At 32.5% G+C, this 13825-nt stretch overlaps 1 protein-coding gene across 2 annotated transcripts; it reads left to right on the top strand.

The window, feature by feature from the left end:
* The first annotated feature begins 2822 nt into the window (after window positions 1-2822).
* Window positions 2823-12663, top strand: LOC114169460 (ran-binding protein M homolog). 2 transcript variants are annotated; one of them, XM_028054616.2, is made up of 10 exons: window positions 2823-3357; window positions 3464-3610; window positions 3705-3791; window positions 3949-3994; window positions 5258-5334; window positions 6677-6839; window positions 10716-10784; window positions 11333-11392; window positions 11798-11884; window positions 12144-12663. In XM_028054616.2, the coding sequence occupies exons 1-10, from the start codon at window positions 2969-2971 to the stop codon at window positions 12417-12419; spliced, it is 1401 nt and encodes a 466-aa protein (XP_027910417.1). In that variant the 5' UTR covers window positions 2823-2968; the 3' UTR covers window positions 12420-12663. The 2 variants fall into 2 exon arrangements, with proteins under 2 accessions (XP_027910417.1, XP_027910416.1); XM_028054615.2 differs by having other exon boundaries at window positions 6674-6839.
* Window positions 12664-13825: the final 1162 nt, after the last annotated feature.

Here is a 13825-nt window from a genome sequence, read left to right as displayed (position 1 = left end):
TTCCGAAAACGTGAATTCGAAATGCATGGCGTATCTCCCACTACTATTCTGTATATTCTTTTCTAGCCATAAATTCCGGAAACTCCAATTCTTAGCTACACACGTTTTGGAGTGTTTCGAAAGCATATTTCTGGACTTCGAATTGTGGTAACCTGAATTTCACCGTTTCAACCAACAAAGCAACAAAACCACCCTTCCATACATGAAGGTACCAGCCCCGAACTTGTTTAGCATCCAGCACAACACGTGGCAGTTTCTTCCTCCGCCTGGGTAACTTTCTTCTTGCATTGCATCCTATAACTTTTTTTTCCTATTTAGTTCTTTTCAAATTGTTCGTCAAAAATAACTCATGTATAGTAAAATCCAGAAGCTAAATAATTTGTGGATTATATAACAATGAAGCTAAATAATTTCCGAAAGTAATTTTTTAAAAAAAAAAATAGATTTTCGGATTACGCATTCCGAAAAATGTAAGGAAAAACTGCCCACAATATCTAAGAAGGACGATTTTTGATTTTGTTCATTCAACACATACTCTTTCTTTCTATACAAGGTTACACCAAGGGATTGCAAAAATACATGTGTATGTAGATATCTGTTTATGACGAATAATTGATATCTACAAGTATTTGTTATTTGCGAGTAGCCGATTTTTTAATATCCGCTTATAAACGGGTCAGGTGCGGATATCATATTATCTGTACCCGTGAATACATATTATCCGTAAAAAATTAAAATTAAAATTGAAATTATGTTTTATTAAGTTAAATTTAATTAAAATTAAAATTATATTTTATTATATTAGATTAAATTAAATAATATTTATTTTTTATTTTTTTGTAATTTTATTTAAATTTAATTTTAAATATTTATAAAATATTTTTTTAAAATATTTGTGGGTATTCACGGATATATGTAGATATTTTTTAAACAGATACTCGTGCGGATAACAGAGTAACGAACATAATTTTTTATTGTAGGTCAGGTCATGAGTAGACATTATCCATGTCCGACCCAAACCGTTGCCAACAGATACTCTTTGATTTATTATATTCAATGCATACTCGATTTAGTTGATTTAGCATGTAACTTTTGTTTCTATAGCTTACTCCTCACAAAATATGAAATGTTTATATTGTTCTTAGACATTATTACTTTTTGTTGTACCTTCAAAAGTTGAATCCTAAACATTATTTTAAAATGAATTTAACATTGTTTCTCAAAAGCTATTTTAGAATCAACTCAATATTGCTTCCAGAAGACTTCTAGAGTACTTCATACATTACAAATGAAGTTTAGGATTTATTTTAGAAGGCCATTTCTTATTGCACATCGATAGTTTTTCATGCACTTTGAGGTAGAACAGAAAAAATTTAAATTATCCGTGTATTATATTTTATATGGTGAAATTTGAAAACATATTTCACATTATACAATTTATAATAATTTTTGAATATGAATTGTGGAGTCTATTTTTTTTTAAATTATGCAAATATGTAAATGTATTTATAATAATATTCTAGAAATATATTATCTATAGTGAAATCCTAAAATATATGTTTGATTATGGGTTACAAAAATTAGAATGAATTTCCTAATCGTGTAACCCCAACTATTTCTTACCTATGAATAATTTCCTAACTTCCTCCACTCAATCTAGATAGCGACTCTTCGGGTAAAAATGTTTTGCAACCTTTAATTGCACGTTCATATACTGTTATTATACTCTTTTTAAACTTGAATTTTTTTTATTCATGTGTCAAAATCATCTTTGTATTTGATTGTTGTTTTTCACAGTATCTGAACAACCAAATTCTACCTAATTTTCGAATGTTATGCATACATAATCGCTTTAACGAATCTCAAAGGGATGATGCGGATTTTAATCATTCAACATTCAAGGTTTATTTGGGATTAGTACTTTTTTTTTATTAAAGAAAATCAAGGTGAAAAATATTCGAGTTGCAATATGTAACCTTTTTTTTATTATAGCAAACATTCTTAAACAGACGATTGATTATGATTTTTGTTCGTTTGAGATCTATTTATTCACATTCAGAATCGGAGATTTATTCACCTTGCATAATAATAATTTTTAAATAGAACAAACTGAAAGAAAAGAGGTCTTGATAAGGATCTTCTTGTTAATTATTCTTAGACTGTAAATGATAAATCTTTTTGCTAAGGTAAATTTGAATAACAATGACGATAACACGAGAAATAACAACCACATAAATAATTAAAGAAAAGAAAAAATAAATAAGACTAAAAGGAAATCAAAATCATCCTTAAAATTGGATTATATCTATAATGTATCGCTCATTTTCAAATGTGATAAGCATAATACGAAGTGTTATAAGGAATCTTTATCAGAATGTTCGGATACAATATAAAATCGAATTTAAATTTAAGATTCAAAATCTTAGAACTGTATTTTTGATTTTGAAAGAATATAATAAATTAATCTTTTAAGTTTAAAAATTCGAACTTAAATATACAGTTACAAAAATATTAGTCTCATATAAATCTTATATTTAAAAAAAAATGACAGACCTATTTAAAATATATAAAATGTTACGGTGAAACCTTTAGATGTTTCCTTACGAAACAATAACAAAAATAATGTTTTAAACTTTAATTTTTTTAAAGTGACCAAAATAAATAATAAAAATAAAAATATGTTTAATGAAAGTTATATACTTATACGGAGATCCAACGTTAATCTGTATCTGGTTGTTATTATCAAATGTACTTTTATAGCTAATTAAAAATTATAAAATGTTATAATTAATTGTAAATATATTTAGTATAAGCTATTGGTAATGTTAAGAAAGAGTGATTATGTTGGTGTGGGATCGAAGGAGAGAGAATATCGGTGAGGAGTGGGAAAGAAAATTGAAAGAAGAATCGAACAGAAGAAGGTGGTAGGGTTTGTGAAGGTGATCGTGATCGAGAATTTGATAGAGCGATGAGTGAGAGTAACGGGAACAGTAGGAGGCCAAATGTTGAAGATCAAGATCTGGGACTGTACTTCTTGGAAGCTTGCAGGGGAAGGGAGATGAAGGAGAAGGAGAAGGAGAAAGAGGAAGAGGAGGAAGAGGAGGAGGAGGCGCCGAGGGAGCTCAACACGATTAACAGCTCCGGTGGCTTCGTGGTGGTGTCAACGGACAAGCTGTCGGTGAAGTACACCAGCGTCAACCTTCACGGCCACGATGTCGGTGTCATTCAGGCCAACAAGCCTGCTCCTACCAAGCGCCTTATCTACTATTTCGAGATTCATGTCAAGGATGCCGGCGTCAAGGGTCAAATTTCCATTGGCTTCACCTCCGAGACATTCAAGATGCGAAGGCAGCCAGGGTCAGTCATCCACTTACTCGCTCACTAACTCACTGATCCACTGCTTCAATTTTTTAACCCTAACCCTAACCCTAACCCCAACCCTAACCCCGTTGATTTATGTTAGGTGGGAGGCCAATAGCTGTGGCTATCATGGTGACGATGGTCTTCTTTACCGTGGACATGGCAAGGGGGAAGCGTTTGGTCCAACCTATACGTCTGGTGATGTAGTTGGTGCCGGAATTAACTACGCTGCGCAGGAATTCTTTTTCACGTACACCACTTACTCCCACCACTCCTCATCTACTTTCTTCTTTCAAAGCAAAACTACTATTGACATATCACTTTTCCCCTTCTTTCTGTGGCAGTAAAAATGGCCAAGTTGTCGGCTCTGTTTACAAAGACTTGAAAGGCCCCCTTTTTCCTACTATAGCAGTTCATAGCCAAAATGAGGAGTAAGTCCCTGGACTGTCACTGCTTTCTTTACCAATTTTCGTTTATTTGAGTGTGTTAACATTGTCTACTAACTCTTTTCTTTCAAATAGCACCTTCTTTTCATCGTTACTAGAGGTATTTAATTTTTCAGGGGTGTGTTTCATTTATCTCTAACAGGGTGAATGTCAACTTTGGGCAGAAACCATTTACTTTCGACTTAAAAGTAAGAGCCTTCTTTATATTTTCCTTACTCTTATGTACATTTTCCACCTTACTTCAGTTTGTTATCCTACTTGCTAATTCAATGACATCAACATCTTGTAAATTTGTATCTTTTCAACAAGTCAAACCTTTGAATTTACTTCCAATTCAGTTACTAAATCCAATAGTCACCTTTCATCATGACAAATTATATGCTTGTTCTTGTCTCGTTTGAGGGGGAATTACCCCAACCAACGCGTCATGCTTTTTCTCTAAACATACTTAACACAATAAATGTAGTATGTTTATCACTAGAGTACTCTAAATGATCTCCTGAACTCTTAAAAGTAATATAGTTCTATTAACTGAGACATCATTTGAGGGTGTAAAGGTGGGACAAACCATAACTGGAGTGTTCATGGCAAGACCTTGGTGGATAAGGTTTTGATGTGTTTCAATGTGCCTGTTTGTTTTTAATTTTGTTGAACATTTATGTGTCTTCTGGTGAAAAAAAAAAAAATCTTCCTTGCAGCCCATGGTTTTGATATATTTGGTGATGTCACTGATGTCTATACTTTAAGAAGCCTAAATTATATGGATGAGACGTATTTAATATTTGGGAAGCTTAGATGTTCTATTTTTTTTTATCCTGTGATATTATTCCCCTTAAAGCATGCTATGCTAGCAAGCATGAATTAATATTGTTTAAAATATAAATTTATTTTGTTAAAATATTTCAATGTTCTTATATTTTATTATAAAAACTTAGATGTTTATAACGGTTCATTATGTGAAAACTGTACATATTCATTGTAATTATATTTGTAATTGTTGAAGATTTCACATTGACTTGAAATATGACCAAATTATAGCATATTAGTGGTGGAAACCTTACCTTACAAAACCAATTTTATAGGGATGAGTTAGACCTGTACTTTCTAATATCAAAATCTATCCTAATAATATTTGTTATGTCAATTATGTCATCTGCTATCGGATTAACCACAAATATTTAGTCTTGTACTCAAGATATATGATCCCTAGGCTTATCTAGTAAGCATTTTGAGAAGAAAACATGATCTTTTGGCAACCTTATCATTCATGCTATGCATCTAAGATATTACTTTGATTAAATGGTAGATTAAATTATTTCAATGTAATTTTTACTACATATACAAATATTAATTTCATGTGACCTTTTTGTTTTAAAAGGTAACTAAGTTTACACAAGATATTTACTTGTTTATCATTCCTTTTTTCTTAAATATTTATTTTATTGGATTAGGAATTTGAAGCACAAGAAAGAATGAAGCAGCAATTGAAAATAGAGGAAATTTCTGTGCCACCAAATGTCAGTTACGGGTGAGATAAAGTTGTCTTTAATTTGAATTACTTCGGTATTAGACTATATGCTTTCCATTACTTTTTTTGAAGTTGATCATGTTCTGTATTTTCAATTCTTTTTTAATCCTAAGTAGTGCAAGCTTACTAGGAGTTATAAATGCCCTTAATAACCAGGATCTTTCTTGGGTTTATATTTGTTGTTACTAGTCAGTAGCAGGGTAAGATTTCAGGACTAAGGACAAATCAACAAGTTTGTGTACATATAAATGCAGATTTCTATTACATTGTCCACTATTTATGTTACAAATGATCATGATCAGATTTTGGCTGTACCTACAAAGCCTGTGAAAAATGGCCTTTTTGTTTTTTGCCGCAATGTGTGACTCACCCTTCCCGCTACTTTATTGGTGGTTTCTCTACTTAAAATGACCCAACAGCTCTTTTGTTTCCACTGGCTTATATATAGAATGAGTTTTTGTTCTTTTGTGGCAACCAGTATTGTTAGTTTTAGCCTGGGAAGGGGTGAGAAGAAAACAGCGGGGTACCATAATACCATAGATTGAGCTGTTCTCATATGTGAACTTGGTTTATCTATTGTTTCCAATTGATCCAATCTGGTATTGTATTGAGAGTGATTTATCTGACAAACATTATAACAAGAATAGAAGATCCACATGCACAGGAGAACAAAATATGGTAGGGTGAATACCATAGATTGGGTATATCAACCGAGTTTTGCCCTTTGTTTCTGATTGACATGTGTTTGTTTGGACGAGCTTCTCCATAAGCTCTTCTAGGAGAGAAAAATAAGTGGAAAAATAGAAATTAGCTACTCCATAAGCTAAAAGTGGCTTGTCCATAAGCTAACTTGCAGAAACTCATAATTTCTCCAAATTTTTACTTTTAACTTGCGTAATTTTAGTTTATGGAGAAGTTGTTTAATTTATATTTTTCTCTTTTAGGCGAGCGTATGGAGAAACCCATTCAAACATACCCCTTGTATCATATCGGAGAAATTTATCAGACAGATGTAATTGCTAGAATTTAGGGTCTGCTATTTGTAAATTAGTTTACGACATAACATGATTGAGACTCTTATTAAGCTCAATACAGTTGCTATGTGAAATTCAATGCAGACAACAAAATCTATTTTTTGTGGTTTACTAATTTACTAGGAAGTACAGGTCTTCACTAGTTGCACGCTGCAGCTTTTTATGGTTTACGAAGGTTGAGATTAATATATTTTAACCCTAGGTGTTTGAGAGTGACATCCATTGCTTTCATGGGAGCCAATGTTAATAAGAAAAATAATAGATGTGATTGATATTTCTCAACTTTGATATATTTTTTCTGTCAGCAGAATTGTCCGTTCCTACCTGCTGCACTATGGCTATGAAGATACATTGAATTCATTTGATGTGGCTAGTAAAAGTACTGTTCCTCCTATATACATAGCTCAAGAAAGTGGAATTGATGAGCAGGAAATAACATATGCGTTAAATCATAGAAAGACTCTTCGGCAGGTATATTTTTCATGGAACTAAAAAAAACTAACTAATATTAGAAATTCAGTTCTTAGAACCTTTAACTGAAAGTTAAATTCAGCATTTTATATTTTATTGTTCATTATCAATGTCACATGCTTCCCTACTTAAAGAAAGCTATTGCTGTTGGCCATGGTAGTTGAATCTAGATATAAATTATGTATCGGAAAGCTTATATTTTTAATCTGTGAATAGTAAGAATCATATACATTAAAAATTGTAATATATACTTAAATATACAAGATATTAAAACATGCAAAGATATAATTAATAGCGAAACAACTTCAGTAAAAAAGAGTGGTTGTGTATCTATGTGTTGTTCTACACAATTTCGGCAACACAACCTTCCAAAAAACAGGGTGGTTGCTGCATAAGATTCCTACAACCATGGATGGCTATATGTTACTAAACAAACTTTGAATTATAGCCATCCAAAAAATAAGTGTTTTTGATGCTGCTACTGCATAATTATCATAGACTATGGTTGTTGCTTATACATACTAAACAACATCAAAGAAAAAAAAAATTATATCCTAATTGTTAAGAAGTAGATTTTAAGCTTAACTCAACCCTACAAAACCTACCTGTAAGGTGAAATTTGCACCCACATATATACTTTAAATTGGCCTTATCTCTAATCGGTGTAGGACTTCCAACACTAATCGTTCATGTTTCATCTTCCTCTCTAATATCTACATCACTCAAGTCATCTTCATCTTCTATTAAAAGTTCTTCCCCTTCCTCAATGTCTTTAACTTCTTCCTCATCTCCTACTATGGATTTTCCATTTTTATTTGTGGCATTTAAGTTTCTAGGACCTATATTAACAAAAGAAAAACAAATAAATTTTAGTTCTAGTTTGTTGAACTTTCAAGTTATAATTTCTAAAAATTCTATAAATAGAAATAATTACCTCTCCCTTTTTTGCTTGGAGCTCTCTCTTCAACATCAAAACACTCATGTACATTCATACACGAGGAATCAATAGGCAAACAAGGATTTTCCTTTTCAACGATCCATTCTTAATCTGATTTAATATATGACAAACATACAGGATTATAAGTTCTCCCTTCTCTTCTCTACTCTTTTTGTCTTTTCTCAAGTTGACGATTGTATTTGACATACTCGAGCATTTAATATTTGTTGGTCAAATGTGCTCCAATTCCTTTCACACCCTGTTGCACTACATTTGAGGATCAAAGTTTTCATGGCTACATTTTGTAACTCTACCTTCTACCCCATAACTATCCCAGCCGAGCTGTCAAAACAATGAAGTATTGAATTATAGTATGTATTGCAATGTTCATTCCAAAACCCCCTTAGCTCTCTTGAACTTTTCAAGTTCTTGATCAATTGCAACTCTTGTTACTGCATCCAAAACCATTCTTTGACATGTTTCATGCAGACCAACGAACACCTCACTATCGGATTGAAATTTTAGTTGTAGTGATATGTATCACAATAAACAATAAGTTGATGAGAACAAAGAAGATAATGCTACTTAGTGGGACAAATTTAGCTTACCTAGGATTGAGATGATAGGCTGCTGCATGGAGAGGCCTATATAGTTTTAAATTTCAGCTAGTATCAATAATTTTCAACACTATTTTATACCTTGTTTCTTGCTTTTGGAAATTTTTAGCAATTTTCTCCTTAGCTCTATCCATTTTCCCATAAATATATGCATGACTGGTTTTGCATCACCATCTACAAGCCTCAAGACTTTTACAAGTGATATCACACAATTCAGGCATTATGTGATTGATCTCCAAAATCTGCCATCACTCAACACTAGATTCAACACTAGCTTAGCTTCAATTTTCGTAGCATGTGGACTAGTAGCCCATTACTCTAAGGCAAACATTGATCTAAGAACATTTTTTTGGTGCTTACAATTTAATGTAAGATAACAGGTAGCAAAACATGTAACAGCTGCTCTTGCTAATTCTCTTCCATTAGAGTGCTTTCTATATAAATTAAGAACCCCTGCGTGCTTATGTATGTAATTGGTGATTTTCTTTGCATTGCCAATGGTATTGCAAAATATCCGGAAACTCTCCAATATCCTCAAGAACTAGATTAAGACAGTGTGCTGCATAAGGGGATCAATTTGGTTCTCTTTTCCATTAACATTCTCCCAGCTGCCACAAGGTTAGATGCCCCATCAATAACTACTTGGACAACATGCCCCTCTCCAATATCACCCACTACGCTGTCCTACAACTCATACATTTTTTCCCCATCTTTTGCCATATCACTAGTACCAATTGATTTCAATAAAACAGTCACTTGGTCTCTTTAACAAGAAAATTAATGTTCTTCTGTTGAATTTGGAGCTATGCATGACACTTACCTTAATTGTCTTTCTAAGTGACCTGTTGAATTTGGGAGATATGTGAGATTTATTCTCGTTCAGTTACTCATTTTGTTTTCAATGGAAACTAGGAAGATTACAGTGAATTTTGTAGTAGTGAAAATAATTTTGCTCTCTTCCATGGTTTTTTTGGTGGTAACTTTTTTAAATTAGAAAACATAATGACAACAAAACTATTTATTTTTTTTAACTATTAATGGAAACATATAAACTAAAAAAGAAAACAAACCTAACATGCTTATATGTTCTAAGCAATCTTAGTGTACTTTATTCACTACAAAATATATTTTCATTGTTGATATTTCTTGGTGCCTGTTTATCAATATTAAGGGAGTCAGGCCTAGGGATGATAATAGCACGCTCTAGTGCAGGGATAGTTCTTTATCGGGGGCATAGCTGCCCTTGGCTGCTATGGGCACCTCCATAACTGAGCATTACAGTGTTGTGGCACTGTAGCATGTTCTGAAAAAAAGCTTTTAAAATAGGTCTGCTTGGTAGTTTGGGGGGATTTTTCTGGAACTTTATATTCAATAAAAAATTCTGTTTTGCTTAAGATGACCACTTTTTCCTTACCACGTTACCGTCTCCGTTTTGTTGAATATGTTTGAATTTTTGACTGACAAAATGCTGTTACATGTGCACTCATTTTTTTGTGCACACAGCTGCTTCATATCACATTTATTTATGCATTAGATCCTTTTTTCCTTATCCCACAGCCTTCACTCTTTTTCTTTGCTTCACTCCGTTTTATATATGAATTATGAATGTTCTGTTTATGTTAAGAGTTGTTGACTGGCAAATATACTGTTACACATGGGTTAGTTGTATCAGAGATGAGTCAATTATATTAGATATATGATTTGATTACATTAAATAGGGAGATATGGTATATGATTTGATTGGGAAATATCTTGCCAAATATTTCCCTTTATTTGATATTGATTCTGTCCTTATTATTGTATCTTCATTATAAGTAAGAATACTCATGTGTGTATCCGACACAAAGAATTCATTATATTCCTTCTCAATTTCTTTGTCCACAACATGATACTAGAGTGGTACCATATTTCTGTCACTTGTTTTGTCGCTAATCAAGAACCTAATGATAACTAAAATCGGTGTTTTCCCTACTGTTGCTATTCACGCCAAATACACTGTTTGCCACCGTCAACATAGTCCATGACCTGTCATTGTTCAACGCTTATGACATTCAACCGAACCATTTCTGACTAACATTACTATTTGTCCCCAATGTTTTCAAGGCATGTACTGTTCTGTTTGTAGCCAATCTTTTCAAGGAAATGCTATTTAACGCAAATGTTTTTCCTGATGAGTTTTTATAGTGCATATTGTTATTTTTTGGTGATAAATGTTGTAGTTTTACTGTCCTTTGTTTTGTTATTGTTGGTAATGGTGTCCAGGTTGTATATTCTTGCGGATTTAAAATCGTAATTGGCTTACATTTTTTCTTTTCAATGAAGCTAATCAGGAATGGAGACATTGATGTTGCATTTGGTAAATTGCGGGAATGGTATCCACAAATTGTTGAGGTGGGCTCTCTCAGATTATAATACTTGTCTCAGTCACTTTTGCTATAATGTAGTGTAAACCTAACTTCAATTAAACTGATAAAAAATGCAATCATGTTTGCTATGGCATATTTATCATCTTTGATTACTAAGTTATGCTTAAATTGTTAACTGCCATGTGTTTTGCTGTTTGAATCATACGTGACACAGATTATGCTATGATATATTTCTCTTGGTTCATTCGTTCTGAGTTTACTAAATTTAAAAACTTATTTACCTAAGAATTTGTGGTGTTGTGGAGTTTGGCTGTTGGCACTAATTCTTCCCCTTGTCAGTGTTTCTTTCGCATCTATTAAAAGTGACAGTACATCGCTAAGTTGACTTAGATTTTATCTTTGAAGTACTTTATTGATCTTCGAGACATTACTTCTAATTTGATTTTCATTTTTTTTAATGGTTCCAAATAACAGATAGAATTATATATGTAATTTTAATATTTGTCGTACGTAAGAATCTTCTTTCTTCATATTTACTTCTGGAGTCTTGACAATCAGTTCTGGTTACCGCAGGACAACACATCAGCTACATGCTTTCTTCTACATTGTCAAAAGTTTATCGAATTAGTTCGGGTATATTTCTTTCAATGTTTATTTTTGTAATTATCGGATGTCGGACCCACTTTATTCCAGTATTTCATTAGTACGCATTTGTTAATGTGGATTTAAGTTGTTTATTTGCATGTTGATAAGCACACTAGGAACCCATCCTTAAAAACCAACTGTTAAGGAAGGAGAACCAAACATTCCATACTATTTGATGTGAGACTTGGACATGCCATAAGATCCTAGTCCCTGTCACATGCCTCACATTTTGTTTATTAGTTAAGCTCAATTTATATTATTTATCTGTCTTTTGCTGCTGAAAATGTCAAATTTATCATTATGAGGGTCTAGCTTTGATTCAAAATCCCTATAGGTCATTAAGAAGTTGAATAACTTGTTAATATTCATTTTATGGCTCTATGCGTTATTTAGGTTGGAGCGCTGGAGGAGGCAGTCAGATATGGAAGAATAGAATTGTCGAGTTTTTACGACTTGCCTGTCTTTAAAGATTTAGTTCAGGTGAATTCTCTTACTAATAACGAAAATTGTTACTGCTTCACAAATATTTGATATTCATTTCAAATTTCTTACGTTTTTTGCTTAATCCGTGCGCTCATCATATAATAATTATATTTCAATAGATTAGTCTTAACAATCCCTAAACCCTTGAATCATCTCATCTCTCCTTTGTTATTGGCTTTAAGCACTACTAGGGAATCTTAATCTTTTGTGTGTATGTCATATGTTTCGTGTTGGCTTTGGATTGTTTATTCCGTAGGACTGTGTTGCTTTGCTGGCATATGAACGGCCTCTAGAATCTTCCGTAGGCTATCTTCTAAAAGACTCGCAGCGTGAAGTTGTAGCTGACACGGTAAATGCCATGATTTTGTCCACAAATCCCAATATGAAAGAATCAAAACATTGTTTACAGTCTTATCTGGAGAGGTTACTTAGACAGCTAACTGCTTGCTGCTTAGAGAGACGAGCACTGAATGGGGAACAGGGAGAAGCTTTCCAACTTCAGAGATTACTTAGCAGTAGTAGAAGAGGCTAGTGCTAGTGCTAGATGATATTATATCTATTAATCTTATGCTATGTTCATATGTCTATCGATCTGACTCCACTGTTCATATTACCTCGGGATTTGTAACAATGCCCAGTAATTAAATTTCCCATATTTACTTGATGCATGCTTATTCATTTCTTTGGCAAGAAGGGGCAGGAGAAGAGGATATTTGTAGCCTCGTCACTATTAAAACAATGAAAATGGGAAAAATGAATGATTTCAAGTTGAAAAATTTGTTGACTGGAAGATGTTACCATGTTTTGATGCGTGAACAAATGTGTATATACTATTGTATTGCAAATGACTTGTGGCATAAAGCCCTCCTAAATTTGATTTGTGTGAACTCGTGATCCAATGAAATATTTTGGAATTGATACTTTTGTAATGTGTGTAGAATCTGGACCGTTCAGAAACATGGGAATGAAATTGTTGGGGAAACTTCTGTCATTTAAAAAGGAAAACATATACCTTAATCTTTGGATTTTAACAATTCTAAAAAATTGAAATATCAAATTTTTAAATAATTAGTTTGAATAAAATATTTTGAATTTTTTAAATTTTAAATTTTTATTTAAATAAAACCATTTAATTTTTATTTTATTGTAAATTTAATTCTATTTTTGAGTCTAATTCATTTATATTTAATTGATTTATCTTTTTTATTTTATTTTTTCTTTTATTGTAATATATGATATTTGATATATTTTACTTTTATAATGTCTAAAATTCTTTAATCATTTTAGTTAATAAGGTTTAGTAAAAAGAAATTTAAAGAATCTAATAAAAAATGGAATATAAAATGGAAGTGTCCATTGTTTAATGGACACGACAAAAGTCTTTAAATCTTGGGTATAGGTTTAAATTTTATTGGACAAGTTATTTCTATATGTAATTTTAACTTTGACCTTATACTTTTGTTTTTATTTAGTTTAGTAGGATTAATTTTAACTTTTGGTTCAAGTCGATTTTTAGTCTGATTTGATATTTGGCTTGGATTCAGTTTGGTTCGACCTTCGGTTCAGTCAACCTGATCTTACCTTTGGCTTAAAGTAGTCTGATTTGATTTTCGGTCTTACCTGACATGGTTCGATCATTAGATCGGATTAGTTTGACCTTTAGTTCTACTTAATTTGATCTTCGATCTGACTCGAACTTTGACTCATACTGACTTGGCTTGACCTTTAATCTAACTTAACTTAACTTTTGGCCTATTTGACCTAACTCGACCATCGGTTTGGTCCAGCCTGTCTCGACCTTTGGATCGACCCAACTTGGTTCAAATTTTGGTTCAGTTTGATTCGGTTCAACCTTCTGCCCGACGACTCTACCTTCAATCCAAACCTGTTTAACTAAACCTTCGACTAGACCGATTCGACCGACACCTGAACTGATTC

Source organism: Vigna unguiculata, chromosome 11 (genome assembly GCF_037176805.1).
Source record: "Vigna unguiculata cultivar grain cowpea cultivar isolate G323 ecotype 2 chromosome 11, ASM3717680v1, whole genome shotgun sequence".
In the NCBI taxonomy this organism is placed as follows: domain Eukaryota; kingdom Viridiplantae; phylum Streptophyta; class Magnoliopsida; order Fabales; family Fabaceae; genus Vigna; species Vigna unguiculata.
The sequence above is the reverse complement of the archived record's forward strand: the minus strand, read 5'-3'. Positions and strand labels throughout refer to the sequence as shown.

Excerpts from the sequence above, each read along its gene's own strand:
- LOC114169460 (XM_028054615.2), top strand. The coding sequence starts at position 2,969 with ATGAGTGAGAGTAACGGGAACAGTAGGAGGCCAAATGTTGAAGATCAA. Across the intron at positions 3,358-3,463 it reads AAGATGCGAAGGCAGCCAGG|GTGGGAGGCCAATAGCTGTG; the intron begins GTCAGTCATCCA and ends GATTTATGTTAG. Across the intron at positions 11,393-11,797 it reads AGTTTATCGAATTAGTTCGG|GTTGGAGCGCTGGAGGAGGC; the intron begins GTATATTTCTTT and ends TGCGTTATTTAG.